Below are 19,047 nucleotides of genomic sequence, written 5' to 3' on the forward strand. Positions count from 1 at the left end.
TTGGTCTGCTCCCCTTTTCCAAGATCGGGGGGGATGGGAACCTGTCTGCCGGGAAAGGCTCAATTCCAAAGTGCTGCTCCGGTTTGCTCCCTCATTTGGGACCCCACCATCATATACGGGACTGGGCAGTCTGTAGGAGTCTCCTCAAAACATAGCCCGCTTGCCATAACATTCAGACAGAATGTTGGCAAAAGAGAGAGAGAAAAAAAAAACAAATGCCAGCAACCAGTAAAACAATTCTGGCCGCTGGGGGTATGAGATAACTGCTGGAGCATCTCAGCAAGTCTGGGAGAGAGAGAGAAACCACTGAACAGTTCACTCTGCTGCTCACTCTCTCCCCCTCCACAGAGCTGCCGAGTTTCTCCAGCCCCTTTCCCTTCCTATATCAGAATCACGAATTGTCACAGAGCTGAACGAGGCAATTCAGTGTCTAGGTGGTGTAAAGCGGTCGGCAAAGGAATGGGGTGTTTTGATCTGGACCGGGCAATACATATGTTGAGGAGGACTACATTAAAGGATGGAAGGGGTCAGTATAGAGTTGGTATTCGCTGTAAGGGAAGGGGGAATGTCCCACCAAAGAACCAATATAAGCAATAATAGAAAGTGCTGAGGACACTCAGCAGCATTTGTGGGGAGAAGTTTGTAGCCCATGTTCAGAACTCCAGCGCTGATCTCTCTGGGTAATGTGAAGATTTTCAAGGCTGGAGGGGTTTAAGGATGTGCTGACAGAAGGGGAGAGCGGACGGTCCTGAGCAGCAGCGTTTGAGAGCTCACTGACTGACTTGGGCTCTCCCTGGGCTGGGAGAATTCACATGGATGGCATTAGTGTTAACACAACTCATAACTGGCTTTCTGCTGGGCAGGTGGCGGATGAAGTGTTTGCTCAACATTCAGGATAATCCAGTGACCGGAGGCGGGAGGGGAGTCAGATCAGAAATCCAGGCGCTTGACGTAAAGAGGGTGGGTCCAGCTCCCTGTGATAAATAGCCGGCGGTGGGCAGGAGTTGGTGAGCTACAGCTAGCGTTCCCAGCAATGAGTTCCTCTTCGGCCAAGGGGTTCCGTAGGCTGTATCCGAGCTGGATTCCAAACAGGCTGAGGCGGTGACGGTGACGGTGAGATTCCCCTCTTCAATTTTGCCTTTTCGTTGGTACAAATCTTGGATGCACTCCCCTTCTCCTCTTGAGCTAAGCCCGGGTCTCCAAGTTAAAGATATTCTCTGTCAAGTCTCGCTGTGCCCAACTCAAACCCAACCAGCCCCTTTCCCCAGAATCGGCATCTTACTGATGCCTTTCTAAAGTAAGATCATTATTTTCTTTTTCTTTTTTTTTAAAAAAGGGTTGTCCACGAGTATTTGTAGAGGTGCAATTGGAATGAAAGGGCATCTCTGCAAAGTCTTACCTTGAGCGATTGAGGCAATGCTTCCCGTTTCTAATGGGGATAGTATGTCTACCGGGTAAAGTCATCACCCCACAGTCAGGGGGTGTCTAAGCTAGAGATTTTTGGTTGTGTTTTCAGCACGGTTTGCTGTCGAAAACAGCAGCGCTCTCCTCAGGAACGACCAGGGTGCGGGAGCAACCCCTCAGAGGCGTTAGTTTGTGCCTGCTTGTACCGCCTGACTATAATAGAGACGCTCTTTCTGACCTATTCTGGACAGCTCCACGGGAGAAGGGAACATTTGGAGGGAAGGCTGGCCAGATATCGGAATGACTAAACTCACCTAATCCAAAATCATCGACCCGAAGCATAAACGTTGACTCTCTCTCTCTCCTCCACAGAGGCAGCCCGACCCGTTGAGTACTTCCACCGTTTTCCAAATAGTCGTTTGGTGATGCAGGAGTTCTCGCTCACTGACCAAAAAAAAAGAAACGCACGCTTCAGGACCATTCCATTGTGACTTCCTCTCATTTTGCGAATTGTCCTGATCACTGCAAGACAAAGAAGTGTCTCATTTGCAAAAGATACTCATTTTCTGCTTTATTAGTTGAGAGGCATAATGACCGTCTGGCAGTAATGCTGAGCTGACGTTGAAAATTAGACCTTATAAAATCGAACTGTAAAGAAAAGTTGGGGGGGGGGGGGGGGAGAGTTTGTTTTAACTTGCAAGTATACGGAGGCAATTATATTTATGTTGGCGGCGGAACGCTAGTGATTAGACCAGTGATCTGGACTGGTAGGTACCCGACCTCTGCTTCTTCATAAGAAATGGAAATGATGGTACCTCTTTTTGTCTATGATCTAGAGCGTATCTGTACTTCTCCCTTCCCACCGCAATAAAAGCTAGAGCGACAGGGTTGGATAGGATATCATTTCATGTTGCCTCAGCGGGAGAACTCCCGCTGCCGAGTGACCGAAAGGTTCCCTTGAAGTCAGCCCCTTAGAACAGATGATGTGATTGTAAAACAATAGATAAAGTGGGCAGCTTTTCAGTTAGAAAAACCAACCATTTTGGAGAACTCAGAAAGAAATATAAAAATCAACCAAAATTACAGGTGTTTCTTCAAATACAACAATAAACAGCATCAACACTCCGCCAGTTGTGCTGTTGTTATCCACAGGCAATTGATCAGCTAGGGCCCACTGCGATGTGGAGTTGGTCGGGGATGAACATCAAGAGATGGCCTGTAGCTACTTAGTGCTATTCCTATATCCCATGTTCCAGAACAGAGTGTAACACCCAAGTAAAACCTTATTGGATTTTGAACAGAAGTAATCTCCTGAATTTACTTTCAGTTACAAATGTAAACAGAGAAAGCAAATTTCATCCACCTGCTCATCTGTCAATAAATCACCAATGATTTACAATAAACATTTTGGAGGAGTCAAAACGACCTGCCTTGAACTCCAAACACTTCCTTCCCTGGTTATTCTTTGTAAGTAGGACAAGATTGTCAATCTGAAATAAAAACGTTGGAAAAATTCAACAGGTCAGGCAGCAGGCACGGAGAGAGAAGCAATTGATGATTCAGCTCGGTAAGTCTATGTAATTCACCCTGCTGTCTGGTCACTTAGTCCCTCATCTCAGTCTTTCTCTTTGTTGTCTCTCACAACAACCCTTTTCGGTCTTTCACAAATTCTCTGACTGCCTTTCCTTGTGCTGACTGTGTAATGTCTGTATCTCACGGAGTGCTTTCCTCACTTGTCACTTGCTTACTTTGAAAGTTCTCAGTCTGTGTGTCTTTAACATCTTTCTTAATCACTCTCTGATTCCTCTTCCTATAGTTTCTCTCTCATTTTCTTTAATTATTCTCTCTTCCTTTCTGCCTGGTGTCTTTTTGATTTCTGTCTTTTGACTCCACTTTTTAATTCCTCTCTCTTGGATTCTTCTTCCTCTCTTTGATCTCAAATATTATTTTTCCCTTTATGCCAGTCTACTGTGTTCATATCTCCTTTCTGATCCTTTCATTTTCTAATGCTCCGTCTTTGATTCTGTTTTTAAATTACTCTTATTCTCTGGTTAGTACAATTTTCTTGTTCTTTCTCCTGTTCTGTTCATCACTCTAACTCTTTCAGATGTTAATCGTGAATACTCCTAATATTCTCTCTCACCTCTGAGGTGGAAGGTTGTAGGCTCAAGCCTTAGTCCAGGGCAAAAGGACACTTCAGAGGTGTATAGAGAGTGTTACCTTGAGGGAAATGCCATGTTCTTAACGAGATGTGAACCTTGGGGAGTAGGATCCAATATTAGTGGGAGAGCAGTGAATGTATCATAGCTGCAATAAATCCCAACCTGGCTGCTGTATGTCCATTACTATACTCCAAAAGGCATTTACTGATGTGGAGGACATTAGATAGCTCTGAGGATATGTGAAGTGCTACAGAGATGCAAGTTTTTCCATCTCTGATAAACTGTCTGTTCCCTCTTTCTATTCCCTTATCTTTTGGAGTTTATTTCTGTATGTTCTTTGATGCCTCTGCTCGTTCCATTTGTTTTTTTCTCTGTTAACTCTATCTCAAATCCTCCTTCTATCACTCTGATCCTCCATCAGAAATTTTAGTCTTTACTTCAAAGATTTTTCTTGATTTAAACTTTGGAATTTCTGATAAACAAATTTTCAATAATTGATCACTTATCTTTTTGTGATCCATCACAACTTAGCTTACATTCTGTGTAATACCACACTTTCTATCACTTTTTCAACCATCAACTTTGTCCTCCTTTTGTTCAAATGTACTTCACTTTCCGTTCTACAACTTCCTTCTCTATTTAGTTCTTTCCTCTCATTTTTCTTTATTTCTAATTTTCATAACCAATGATCCCTCGCCATTTAATGCTAATGGTGCTCTCTGGTTTTTATTCTTGCCAATCCCTTCTGATCAATTCTAGCTCCCCAACACATTCCAACCTTGATTTCCTTGCTCTGCATGATGATCGTCTCTCTGAAGCTCCTTTACGTTTTGTTTCAAGGCCAGTCTCTCTTCCCGTTCATTCGTTCATGCTGGTTACCAATCTATTCCCTGCCCCACAACTCTCTCTCTGATCCAGCCTGTTTATATTTCTGCTGCTCTGTGATCCATGTGCCCTCTCTCTTTTTGCTGATTACTCATGAGCATTTCTGTCACATTATTTCCATCCCTGGCACTAGTATCTCATTTTTACTCCTTCAGTCCTCTTCTTCAAGATTTGTTTTTCCTGATTATTCTCCCTTTTCCCATTTATCAGAATCTCATTTAAGCCTCCAATTTCCCTTTCTCTGATCATTCTGACATTCTGACCCCTTTCTCTGGTCATTCTTTCTGTGATCCCTTTCGTGAATGTCTTTTTCTTTCCTGCTCTCTCTCTCTCTCTCTCTCTCTCTCTCCCTCACTCTCTCTCTGATCTTCTGGAGCTGTCCATCAATCCTTTCCTGTTACAATTCATGGCTTTGATCCATTTTCTCCAGTTCCTCATTGATTTGTGCCATTATTTAATCTGTTCTTTCCCATCAAATCCTTTATTGATTTCACTATTCCTTCTCCCTCTTTGATTCATGCCCAGAATTTTTCACTCTCTGTTTAATTCCACACCCTCCCCCAACTGATCTTCTTTCTGAAATGTCCGAGGTGTCGATGAAAGTCTTTGACAACAGTCAAAAGGTGAATGATTTCCAGCGGCTAACAATTGGTGACAGGAATGCATTACTTTAAAACTATTGTTAAAAGAGAAAAGCAGAACTGACCCCAACCCAACCCCAACACTAACTAATATAGTCAAGATTGTTGGAATAAAACACATCTCTCCCATATTCCCCTTCCGTCATTTCAATTTCTAATTATCATCTTAGCTTCACTTTCACTTTGACCTTTTGGTTTTTGATTCCTTTCTTGCTGTTCGTTTATCAACCATCAGTTCTCTTTGTCTCTGCTCTGCATTAATCTTCCTACTGCTTCTTTCCTTATACTGATGCCCTCTTCAGGAATTTACCACCTTTCTCTGATTGCCCTCTCCCTAATCCCTCTATCCCTGTTCCTCCTCTCTGTGATTCCCTCCCCTTCTCATCTCTCCCCACTCTGGTTTCCCTCTCTTTACTTAATCTTCATTTGATTCTCCCTCACTGATTTTTCCATGTGTCTGGATTTCCTCTCTCTCTGATTTTCCCTACCCCTTTATGATTTCCCCCTCTCTCTGGATCCCCCTCTCTCTGGATTCCCCATGTGTGTGGATTTCCCCTCTCTCTGCCCTTCACCCTCTCTGGATTTCAGTTCTCTCTGGATCCCCCCTCCCCCCACCCGGTCTGGATTCCCCCCCCCCCCCCCCTCTGGATTTCCGCCTCTCTTTGGATTTTCCCCCCTCTCTATGATTTACCCCATACTCTCTGACATTCACCCTCTCTGATATCCCCCCTCTCTGGATTTCTCCCCCCGATTTCTCCCCTCTGATTCCCCTCTGATTTTCCCCTGATTCCCACCCCTTGATTCCCCCCCTGATCTCTTCCCCCCCCCCCACTGGATTTCCCCTCTCTGATTCCTCCTTACCCCCCCTCACCCCCTGATTATCACCCCTCCTCTGGACTTCCCCCTCCCCCTCTGGATTTCCCCCCCTCTCTGGATTCCTCTCCTCTGATTTCCCACTCCCTCTGGAGTTCTCCCCCCCCCCCACCCCCCAACCCCGATTGACCCTCTCTCTGGATTTCACCTCGCCTTTGGAGTTCCCCCCTCTCTGGATTGCCCCTCTTTCCGATTCCCCCCCCCCCCCCCCCGATTATCTCCTCCCTTTGCATTTCACTCTCAGGATTTTCTTCCCTCTCTGATTTCCCCTCCACCCGGAAATCCCCCTCTGGAGTCCCCCACCATCTCATTTTCCCCCCCTCTCTGATCTCCAACTGCCCATTTTTACCCTCTCTGGATTTTCCTCCCTCTCTGATTTCCCACGTTCTCTGGAGTCCACCCCCTCTCCCCCCCCTTTTCCCCTCTCTCTGATCTCGCAGCTGCACCCCCTTCCCCACCCCCCCCCCCCCCCGGTGATTATCCCCTTTCTCTGGATTATCACCTTTCTCTGAATTTCACCCCCCGTCTCCGGATTTCCTCCCTCTGGAATCGCCCCCACCTCTCTGATTTCCCCCCTGTCTGGATTCTCCCCTCTCTGATTTCTCCCCCTCCCCTGATTTTCCCCTCTCTCTGGTCCCCATCTCCCTCTTTGATTCCCGTCACTCACTCTGAAGTCCTCACTCTCATTCCCCTCTCTTGGATTCTTCTCTCTCTGACCTCTATGTCTCTTTTGCATCTTTTGCTGAGATTAGTCCGAAATTATCTCTCTGATCTTAGCATTGTTAATCTCCTTGCACCCAATTCCCCTCATTATGTTGCAGATATTTTGCTTAGTGATCCCAACAGATTGTTCTTCTGATTCTCCCATGGCTTTCACCTTCACTGTAAAACCTTCTCTTTTGTTTTTGCATTTTTCTCTTTCTACGTGTCTTTCTTCTCTCTCTCTCTCTCTCGCTTGCTTCCAGTTTATCCTCTCGATTGGGTTCATGCTGTTTCTAACTGCACTCTTTGCCTCAGTTCCCTTTGTTGATGCGACCCCTCTATCAGTGATTCTCCTTGTTCCATTCTTGATTCCTTCCAAATCTCATCCTGGAGTTGGGGTTTCCTCGCTCTGGTTGTTTGGATTTGCTGCTGAGCTCCGTTTTGACCCTGCATCAACAAACAGGGACTTGGCTGGCTTCACTCTGACCCTGCTTCTTGTTTTGTTTGCTGGTGACAGTCTCCTCATTTCATTGGGCGCCGACAGTCTCTGATCGAAGATGCTCGCAAAGAGCGAGAAGCGGCCGCTGCTGCCTCCGAGTCGGCAGATCCTGGGGAGCAGCTGGTGTTCGAGGAGGAAGGAGGCAGGGCCATGGTGAATTTATTCTTCACAATCCGCTCTGCCAAGAGCTCTTCATTCTCCCGGACCCTCAAAGTGTTCGAGGTAATTGTGTGCAATGAATCAGACAGAGCTGCAAAGGGTGTAAGGTACACCGAATGTCTTTTAAACTTTTACTTGGGAAGGTTGGATGGAGCGCTGTCATTGGATGACAGTGACTGTCTTACACATCTCTCTGGTTATTACCTCCCTCCAAAGGTCCGCAGTGCTACCAACCTCCGGGTAGGGCAGTCAGTTCGGTTGAAGTCTTGCTCAACCCGGTGAAAGTGAGGACTGCAGATGCTGGAGATTAGAGTCGAGAGTGTGGTGCTGGAAAAGCACAGCAGGTCAGGCAGCATCCAAGGAGCATGAGAATCGATGTTTCGGGCAAAAGCCATTCCTGATGGAGGGCTTTTGCCCGAACCGTCAGTTGTTCCTGCTCCTGCGAAGCTGCCTGACCTGCTGTGCTTTTTCAGCGGCACATTCTTGACTTGCTCAACCCGTCGGGTCCTGGAATGGGATTTGACCCTGAACTGTCCATTTCAGAGGTGATTTTCTACTCACTGGCTAATGATGCTTCGGGCTATTGACTGCGCTGATGTCAGTATGGAAGCTGTGACAGTGTGACCAGGGCTGAGTAAAGCTAGAATCATCAGAGCATTATGAATGAGGGAGTTTGAAGGTTCTGCATTAAAATCACAAGAGATAGGCACAGAAGTAGGCCATTTGGCCCTTTGTGTCTTCTTCCCCATTCAATAGGATCATGGCTGATCTAATTATCCTCAACGCCACTTTCCTGCCTTTTCTCCATTACCCTGATACCCTCATTGATCAAAAATCTGTCCATCTCAGCCGTAAATATACTTAATGACCTTCCGTTGACTGCCCTCTGTGGTTAAAAAATTCCATAGAATCCTTGCCCTCCAAAAGAAAACAATCCTCCTTATCTCTGTCTTAAATGAGAAGCCCCAGAACTTATCCCCTCTGGTCCTAGACTCTCCCAGAAGGGAAAACAATCTCTCCTGTTATGCCCACCTCAGAATTCTGTATGTTTCAATAAGGTCTCATCTCATTCTTCTAAACTCCAATGAGTACAGGCCCCACTTGCTCAACTTCTTCTCATAAAACAGATCCTGTGCCCTCTGAGTACAGGAAACGAAATGAAACTCTCTAACTGACCAGTATATATTTGCCAATACATAGTGGACATTCATTTTCTGCTTTTTGAAAGTAACAGCAAACAAAATGAGTGCAAACAGCCACCCCAAAGAGACACCGTAACAAACATTAAATCACAAAGGAAACGTATTAACTTAAAATGCCGTTTTGTAGGAAGATACCTTGCTCATGGGTGACCTGAAGCATACTTGTCATTCCAAGGACATAAGGGTGCAGGCATGACAGCAGGCAGTAGGGAGGAATTGTTTTCCATAAATGCATTGAAAAAGCTTTCCAAAGAGATCTCAGTCAGGAAATTCTAAAACAACAAGTTTGAACCTGGTGCTAACTCAGACTGGCTGAGGACTTAGTCTTCCACAGATGGTTCAGTCAGGTTTTGCCCCTGCTAGTTCTGAACACCTTCTGAAAAAGAGCCATATCAGACTCAAACAATTCATTCTGTTTCTGTCTTCATAGATGCTGTCAGATATGGTGAGTTTAAGCATCATTTTCTGGTTTCAATTCAGAACCTGCTCCTGTTTTTGAGTTGTTATGAACTATATAACATACCCCATCACCTCTACCCCCCCCCCCCCCCCCCCCCCATCAGTTATTGGAATGGACTGCTAGGAAGTTCAGTTGTGAGCCTACTTGAATGGGATCAAGTCAGTGCAAGTTGATTAACTTTGTTGGGTAAACAATAGCAATAAACCCAGACAATGATTCAGTTCCTGCATGAAGCTTGATCAGGTAACTCAAGAATGACTCATCTTGCAGCTTTTAATATTCAGGCACTTCGAGTCATGGAATCACAGAGTCATACAGCACAGAAACAAACCCTCAATCCAACTCGTCTGCACTGAGCAGATTTCCTAAACTGACCTCGCCCCATTTTCCAGCATTGGGCCCATATCCCTCTAAACACTTCTTATTCATCTATCTATCCAGATGCCTTTTAAATATTGTAATTGTACCAGCCTCCACCACTCCCTCTGGCAGCTCATTCCATACACACAATACCCCCTGCATATATAGATTGCCCCTTGAGTCCCTTTTAAACCATTCAATTTTGGACTCGCCCACCCTGGGGAAAAGACCTTGCCTCTTCACCCTATCCATGCCCCTCATCATTTCATAAACCTCAATAAGGTCACCCCTCAGCCTCTGACACTCCAGGGATTAAAACCCCAGCCTATTCAGCCTCTCCCTATAGCTCAAACATTCATATCCTGGCAATATGCTTGGAAATCTTTTATGAACCCTTTCAAATTTAGCAATGTTTCCTGGAGGTGGGAGACCAGATGTGAATGCAATACTTTAAAAGTGGCCGAACCAATGTTCTGTATAGCCACAACATGACCTCCCATCTCCTAAAATGGATGCACTGACCAATGAAGGCAACTGTGCCAAATGCCTTCTTCACTATCTTTGACTCCACTTTCAAGGAGCTATGCACCTGCACCTCTTTTTTTCCCTGTTCCTCTCTCACTCCCTTTCCGTCTTCTCTTGTTTGTTGTCTTATTTTCTAGAGTTCACCGCCATGTCAATCTGATCCGGAGGTTCTCTTTTGTCCTGACTCTTATCAAATTAATTCCTCTCTCAGTCCATTTCTCTGCAGCCTCTGTACTTGAGCACAATTTCCTTGCCTAATTGAGAGTTCTTTCATGTGCACCCCATCCTAAAGCTTTCCACATCCACCGTTCATTCCACTGTCTCTGATTCCAGAGTCTTTTCGTTTCGATGGACTTAGATATTCAAATCCTTTGTTTTTGAATGCACAAAGGATTCCCACCGACAGCCCCAGGTGCTTGGCTTTTTGCTGCAAGTATCTTCACTTTTAAATAAAACTTGATATATTTTTTCCAGACTGTCTAAGCATCTTTTTCACATCATACCCCGTTCCTGCGTTTTCTGACTTTACTAAACTCACAAGTTCAGAATAAAGTTGTTGGTTTCTAACAGTAATGTTACATTTTAACAAATTGTACTTCAGGGAGCACTAAAGCATGCAAACTTAAAGTGCTGTACGCATCTGCAGGATAACCCTATACTTCCACACTCCAACTTAAGAGTCCGATCAGTGTGATTGCAGACTGCAACAATATTAAACTACATCCAGGAGCACTTCTCATTTGAACTTGGCACCCAGTGCAGTCTAATTCCAGCACAGCGTAAAGTTAACTTTAGAAAGTGGTCAGGTAGATAGGATAGTGAAGAAGGTGTTTGGTATGCTTTCCTTTATTTATCAGAGTATTGAGTACAGGAGTTGGGACGTCATGTTGCGGCTGTACAGGACATCGGTTAGGCCACTGTTGGAATATTGCGTGCATTTCTGGTCTCCTTCCTATTGGAAGGATCTTGTGAAACTTGAAAGGATTCACAAACGATTTACAAGGATGTTTCCAGGGTTGGAGGATTTGAGCTATAGGGAGCGGCTGAACAGGCTTGGGCTACTTTCCCTGTAGCGCGGAGGCCGAGAGGTGACCTTACAGAGGTTTACAAAATCATGAGGGGCATAGATAGGGTAAATGGACAAGGTCTTTACCCTGGGGGGGTGGAGTCCAGAACTAGAGGGCATAGGTTTAGGATGAGAGGGGAAAGATATAAAGGGATTTAAGTGGCAACTTTTTCACAAAGAGGGTGGTGCGTGTGTGGAATGAGCTGCCAGAGGAAGTGGTAGAGGCCGTTCAATTGCAACATTTTAAAAGGTATCTGAATGGGTATATGAATAGGAAGGGTTTGGAGGGATATGGGCCGGGTGCTGGCAGGTAATACTAGATTGAGTTGAGATAGCTGGTCAGCATGGACGAGTTGGACCAAAGGGCCTGTTTCCGTGCTGTACATCTCTATGACTTTATGACTAAGTCTGAAACTTTTACTTTTAGTGGTTTGAGAATAAACCTGTGTGGATTCCCACCTATGCTTTCAGGAAATTCCAACTTTGCTTGCTGGGCATTAAATGTCAAATTCTCTCTTGACTTTTCCAGAGAGTTTGTTAGCTGAAGACAGTCTGTTAGATAAACTAGGGCTTGCTAAATCCAAATTGGATTTTGTAGCCCAGGAGCCTGCATTTTCTGATGGCCAGCCAGATGTTGTCCCAGCGCTGGTGGCAGTTGAGTGTAGGGTCCATGTGGGATCCCCATTGTAGCTGACTACAAAATGAATTGCCTCAGGAGCTGAAGATTTCTGCAGTATAACTTCTGTCTGATACTCTCCAAAAGTATCCATTTAAATTAGAGAATTTGGAGAGCGCCAATGAAATTAAATTGTTACTCAGGAGAAGTTTCCCTAATAAATGCATTCCCTAACTCCTAAGTAACTATTGAATTGCCCCATTACTTTCGCCACAGACCTCCAACTACACCTCCCCTGTTCCCTTACACCTCTCATCCAGACTGTGAACCATTACCTCCCAGAGACCCACCCCCATTCTCCTAATGCCAGACTTGAACCTTCGCCAGAGCTCACCCAACCCCTCAACACCATTTCTCCTCCACAGGTCAGACTGAATCCTATATGAAAGCAAAAGTGAGGACTGCAGATGCTGGAGATCAGAGTCAAGATGAGAGTGGTGCTGGAAAAGCACAGCAGGTCAGGCAGCATCTGAGAAGCAGAAAAATCGATATTTTGGGCAAAAGCCCTTCATCCATTCCACCACTGCATCTGCTCCCAGAAGGACCAGTTCCACCACAGAACACACCAGATGGCCTCCTTCTTTAAAGACTGCAATTTCCCCTCCGACATGGTTGATGATGCCCTCCAGCACATTTCATCCACATCCCGCACCTCTGCCCTCGAACTCCACCCCTCCAACTGCAACAAGGACAGAATCTCCTGGCCTTCCCCTTCCACACCACCAACCTTCGTATACATCGCACCATCCTCCACCATTTCCACCACCTACAAACGGACTCCACCACCCTCCCTGTCCGCTTTCTGTAAAGACAGTTCCCTCAGTGACTACCTGGTCAGGTTCACGTACCCCACCAATCTACCCTGCCCTCCTGACACCTTCCCCTGTCATGGCAGGAATTGCAAAACCTGTGCCCACACCTCTTTTTTTCCCCCTCCGCCCCTCACCTCCGTCCAAGGCCCCAAAGTAACCTTCCACATCCATCAGAATTTCACCTGCATCTCCACACATGTCATTTATTGTATCCGTTGCTCCTGATGTGGTCTCCTCTACATTGGGGAGACTGGACACCTCCTTGCAGAGAGCTTTAGAGAACATCTCCGCAACACCCGCACCAATCAAACCCTCCATCCCGTGGCTGAACATTTCGACTCCTCCTCCCACTCAGCCGAGGACATGCAGATCCTGGGCCTCCTCCACCGCACTCCCTCACCACCCGACGCCTGGAGGAAGAATGCCTCATTTTCCACCTTGGGACCCTTCAACCCCAGGGCATCAATGTGGAATTCACCAGTTTCCTCATTTCTGCTCCCCCCACCTTGCCCCAGTTCCAACCTTCCAGCTCAGCACCGTCCTCATGACTTGTCCTATCTATCCATCTTCCTTCCCACCTATCTGCTCCACCCTCCTCTCTGATCTATCACCTTCACCCCCACCTCCATCTACCTATTTCACTTTAAGCTACCTTCCCCCCCAGCCCCACCCCCCTCCCATTTATCTCTCCATCCCCCAGACTCCCTGCCTCATCCTGATGAAGGGCTTTTGCACGAAACAACAATTTTCCCGCTCCTCAGATGCTGCCTGACCTGCTGTGCACCACTCTAATCTTGACTCTGATCTCCAGCATCTGCAGTATTCATTTTCACCACAAACTCCCAGACCTCGCCCCCAACCTTCCTTTCCCCTGTTGGACCTGACTGTGTCCTATCTCCTACCTAACTGGCATCCTATCCATCTAGGCATCCTACCTATTACTGATCTGACACTCTACCCAACTGGTACTCAGACCACACCCTACCCTATGTATCTGGCACCTACCTAGCTCTCTCAGCACCCTTACCCACCTGGCATCCTACACCGAGCACTCTACCCTCTCAGCACTCTAATATCACACTTACCTTTAGTATTTATGGATTGACAGCATTGTCAAAGTGCTTGTCAGGGGCATTAAATGTCAGAGTACAATAGCTGAGTGATGTGAAAAAGGGGGAATAGTTTGATTTCTTCTGACACTTCAGCATGATGAAAGAGTTGTCAGAATGGACATACAGCTCAGCATTTCTGAAGGGGCCCTGAATAGAAAATCCTCTCAGAAATGCAGAGTAACTACCTTTCATTTAAAAAAGAAAGAGGTTGAAGTGGCAGTCTGTGTGAGGTTTTCATTCCTCAGGAAATCCAGGCTATTCCCAGGAGATTTTAGGTTCAACTCAGCACAGCTAAAGTGGATGATGATTCCTTACTCATGTTGATTGCATCCTTCCATGTGATAAATGGTTGCTGGTCTGTTATCATCAGTGTTGGAGATGAGGAGTTGGGTAGGGGGGTATTGATTCCATTGTGTGGACGTTTCCTACCTTGATTTTCAGACCAAGATCCTGTACTGAAAGAGACCAGTCAGAGTAGCATTGAGTGTGAGCTAAAAACAGACCCAGCTTAATTTCTTCCTTTGATCTTTTCAAATGTTTGCTAACAATTTGAGTTTCAAAGGTTTTCATATCTCATGGGCCTGAAGACAGGGTCTAGGTTTGTGGAGTTTTCTGCCAGACAGATTAGCAGGAGATCAATTTGGGACCCCTACGAACCTTTTCACAAACTTGCAGCAGTATTTGATATTACACCATTGACTACAGAAATATAATGCATCAGGCAGTGAAGAGGAAGTTAGTGAGAGACTTTGCCTGGCATTCTGCTTCACAATCCCATTCAATATTGACCACGGATGCATCTGAAGATGAGACCTATCTGTACTTCAACATCTCACTTCCTAAGAGATCATCTGCTACCTCTTCTTTCTCAGCTGTTACGTGTGACTAGCGGTAGGATAGGGGAGGGGCAGGCAACCCGAATGGATTTCTGTCTTTTGCTACTCCCATGAACCAAGTGACAGCCTCCAGGAGCAGTGCTGCACTCTCGTAGTGAAGGGAATAGGTTTTCTTGCAGCTTCATCTCCCTCCAGTTCAGTTACAATTGAACCTTACAGGAAGGAGACAGGGTGTGAACCATCTATCACCCTGAGGATAGAATATCCTTCCTTTTGTATTGATACCAATATATAAACTTTCCCCTCAAGATATATTCTATTTTGTGACTATTAATCGTTTGGGAGCACCATCTTAAGATCACTAGGTCTTGGATGCAGTAAGATCCTGACTAACTTAGATCCTTATTAAAACACTAGCATTTACCCTGACTTCAGGACCAAGATTCAAGTTGCCATGTGGAAGTCATGAGAATATTAATCCACTACACAGCAGAAGAGAACAACAGTTCCTGATTTTCCTAGTCTTTGCTCAGGTAGCCAGCTACAGTTGGCACTTTTTAAATGCGTACTGTTGCATTCGGATACCTCAGCAATTGATATTGGGAGAATTTTAACTTTGGACAATAGTGTTAAGCAAACAGTTCAAAGTTTGTGAGAAGATTTGTAGCTCGGGTGCTCATTGTTGTGGTTCTGTTCACCAAGCTGGGAATTTGTGTTGCAGACGTTTTGTCCCCTGTCTAGGTGACATCCTCAGTGCTTGGGAGCCTCCTGTGAAGCGCTTCTGTGATCTTTCCTCCGGCATTTGTAGTGGTTTGAATCTGCCGCTTCCGGTTGTCAGTTCCAGCTGTCCGCTGCAGTGGTCAGTATATTGGGTCCAGATCGATGTGCTTATTGATTGAATCTGTGGATGAGTGCCATGCCTCTAGGAATTCCCTGGCTGTTCTCTGTTTGTCTTGTCCTATAATAGTAGTGTTGTCCCAGTCGAACTCATGTTGCTTGTCATCTGTGTGTGTGGCTACTAAGGATAGCTGGTCGTGTCGTTTCGTGGCTAGTTGGTGTTCATGGATGCGGATCGTTAGCTGTCTTCCTGTTTGTCCTATGTAGTGTTTTGTACAGTCCTTGCATGGGAATTTGTACACTACATTGGTTTTGCTTATGCTGGATATTGATACCCAGCATAAGCAAAACCAATGTAGTGTACAAAATCCCATGCAAGGACTGTACAAAACACTACATAGGACAAACAGGAAGACAGCTAACGATCCGCATCCATGAACACCAACTAGCCACGAAACGACACGACCAGCTATCCTTAGTAGCCACACACACAGATGACAAGCAACATGAGTTCGACTGGGACAATACCACTATTATAGGACAAGACAAACTGAGAACAGCCAGGGAATTCCTAGAGGCATGGCACTCATCCACAGATTCAATCAATAAGCACATCGATCTGGACCCAATATACCGACCACTGCAACGGACAGCTGGAACTGACAACCGGAAGCGGCAGATTCAAACCACACAAATGCCGGAGGAAAGATCACAGAAGCGCTTCACAGGAGGCTCCCAAGCACTGAGGATATCACCTAGACAGGGGACAAAACGTCTGCAACACAAATTCCCAGCTCGGCGAACAGAACCACAACATTAAGCAAACAGTAGCAAGGCCAAGCAATTCCACAACTAATAAATCAGATCAGGACTCTGACTAACTGGCTTCACAAACATCCCCATTCTTAATGATGGGAGAACCCAGCATATCATTGCAAACAACAAGCATTTCCCAGTTTTCGGTGCAAGGTCACTTTTAAATCTTTCCCTTCTCACCTTAAAGTTATGGCCTTGAGGTTTGGACTCCCCAGTCTGGGGGAAAAAACCTTGTCTGTTTACCCTATCCCTGCCCCTCATGATTTTAAAATCCTTTATAAGATAACTTCTCAGCCTTCCAAGTTCCAAGGAAAATAGCCCCAGCCTGTTCAGCCTCTCCCTGGAGCTCAAATGCTCCAACCCTGGCAACATCCTTGTTAATCTTTTATGAACCCTTTCATGTTCCACAACATGATTTGCAGCCAGTCACCACTGTGGCATTGAGAACTCCGTGCATTATACAGCCGGAATTGTAAAAACTGGAACTGAATCAAGAAGCCAAACCAGGTTTTTAAGGGATTATAGGGAGATGGGTAGATAGAGGGTCCACAAAGCAAGTCTTATATTTGAGAGGCTTTGATGCAGAATTAATTGGAGCACTCTGGACTCATTCTAGTGAGTCTTCACTTGCATCATGAGGACGCAGGGAGGAAGAAGAGTGTACATTTCGAGGAAAATGAAGTTGATAAAAAGTCAGGCCTATGTGCTGTGATGTATGACAGTGAAATGCTGTTTCCAATTGGAGTAATTAGCTTAGGAGATCTGCAAACCCATGTGAGTGATATGTGTAATAGCAGCATTTGTTTCAAGGTCCCTTCTGGCAAAACAAATAACTTGTTGAAACAGATTCAGGTATAATAGTGTTTGTATGCTAACGTACAGCCTCTGGGGCTGCAACCAGAAACCAGCCCTACATTATTGTGGTCACACAGAAGGATAATTTAATATTCAATGTCAGGCTTTTTTCTTCCCCATCTAAATTGATTGAACAAGTGGCTTTAACAAAGAAGGGAGGCTGAATGCCACACGTTCAGAAATTGAATTGAGATATGACCTGACATTTTGTTGATTTATGTCAATCATGTGAATTTACAATTTTATTTTCTTGATTTGGGAGTTGAATTAAGGGAATTCAAGGAATTGAAGTCACTTGCTTTAATATATTCTTCCATGAGCTGTCAGAGCTCAGGTTGCTGATTTCCTTGAAGGTGACTGTCAGTGGGGCAGTATCACAACAAGATTCTGGGTTAGGGGAAACATAGTCATGACTTTGAGTCACAAGTGAATACATGTCAACTGCTGTTGAGGACAAGTATGGGTCTCGCTTAGTTGTCATCACATGGATAAATAGCTTACAGGCACTCGGGTCAGTGGTATCTGCTCCCCCTTTGATTGCGATGCAATTCTGATGGGACTAAACTCAGCATGAGGGTAAGTCTTTGACCCCCACCTGAGGTTTTGGTCCTTAAAACTATTCGCATCAGTGAGATGGGCTCTTAGCAATAGGAAACTGGGCGGAGAATTGTTATTGGGACTTTTTTTTAAAACAGGTGTATTATTTATTCACAACCTGTGGGCCTTGCTAGTAAGTCCAGTATCTGTTACCCATCCCTAACTGCCTTAGAGTGCAATAAAGAGTTGCACACATTGTTGTGGATCTGGAGTCACATGCAAGCCAGACCACATAAGGATTCTGTTCCTTAAAGGGTATGAGTGGGCTTTTCCCTGTAGTGGGGGAGTCCAGAACTAGAGGGCATAGGTTAAGGGTGAGAGAGGAATCATTTAAAAGGGACTTAAGGGGTAACCTTTTCACGGAGGGTGGTACATGTATGGAATGAGCTGCAGAGGAAGTGATGGAGGCTGGTACAATTACAGCATTTAAAAGGCACCTAGATGGAATAGGAAGGGTTTAGAGGGATATGGGCCAAGTGCTGGCAAATGGGACTAGATTAGTTTAGGATATCTGATTTGGCATGGACGAGTTGGACCGAAGTTGTTTCTGTGCCGTACATCTCCATGACTCTAGTGAACCAGATTGGTTTAAGTAACAATTCGTGAGAATTTCATGGTCACTGTTACTCTCAATTCCAGATTTTTAAAAAAAATTGAATTTAAATTTCATCAGTAGCCATGGCAGGATTGAAGCCAGAGCTCAGGTGCCTGACATTTTAGCCCAGCAACGTTACCACTATACCCCATTAACATTTAGAATAGGAACAGTGAGTCTCAGCATGGGGCTAGGGGGCTTTTCAGAGTGGTGGTTACATTCACTTTCACAATAATCTGCTGCTTCGTTTTTGATCAGTGAACTGCGGCACATTGAGATTGCCTCCCCTAAAGTGTTCTTCAGGCACCTCTGCTAAACTCAGAATGTTGGACCCGGATCATTGCATTAACATTTGGGCTTTGTGATTCCGCTGCTGGCCAACAGAACACTGGGAGGGGTGGAAGTTGGTATTGGTGTGTGGCTGTGCACAGAGGCAACCACCCATCAGAGCCTGTACCTCAGCAAATGTCCGCCCATCCTGGACTCCGATCTACCCACAAAGACCAAAGGTGCTGTAAAATCTGCAACTCATTATACAGGGCTGGACAAATAGAATGGCTGCTTGGGCAAGGTTCCAGAATATTGTCAGTGCTCATTGACCCTTATCCTCAGGGCGTTTTAGGGATTAGGGGAGAAATCTTGGCAAAAGAATGGAGGGAATGTTATACGTGGCAAACTGTTCAAAACTAGTCAAGTTACACTCTGTCCTGGACTTGATAGATTAACCATTCAAAGTTTATGAAGAAGCTGCCAAATCCTCTTTACAACCACAATAAAAATGTGATTGTTGAGGAAAGAATCATCAAGCAGATTTGGCAGCATCTGGGGAGACAGGGTGGCTCAGTGGTTAGGATTGCTGCCTCACAGTGCCAGGGACCCAGGTTTGATTCCACTCTTGAGTCTGTGTGGAGTTTGCACATTCTCCTCACGTCTACGTGGGTTTCCTTCGGGTGCTCCAGGTTCCTCTCTCAGT

At 45.4% G+C, this 19,047-nt stretch overlaps 1 protein-coding gene across 1 annotated transcript in view; it reads left to right on the forward strand.

The window, feature by feature from the left end:
- Positions 1–1,033: 1,033 nt before the first annotated feature.
- Positions 1,034–19,047, forward strand: part of th (tyrosine hydroxylase) — a 64,207-nt gene continuing 46,193 nt past the window's right edge. Inside the window, 3 exon segments of the mRNA XM_043706153.2 lie at positions 1,034–1,064; positions 1,067–1,107; positions 7,185–7,388. Coding sequence (XP_043562088.2) covers positions 1,034–1,064; positions 1,067–1,107; positions 7,185–7,388 — 276 coding nt within the window.

Source organism: Chiloscyllium plagiosum, unplaced genomic scaffold (genome assembly GCF_037043375.1).
Source record: "Chiloscyllium plagiosum isolate Xiang-an unplaced genomic scaffold, Cpla_swu_hap1 HiC_scaffold_18, whole genome shotgun sequence".
NCBI classification, from domain to species: Eukaryota; Metazoa; Chordata; class Chondrichthyes; order Orectolobiformes; family Hemiscylliidae; genus Chiloscyllium; species Chiloscyllium plagiosum.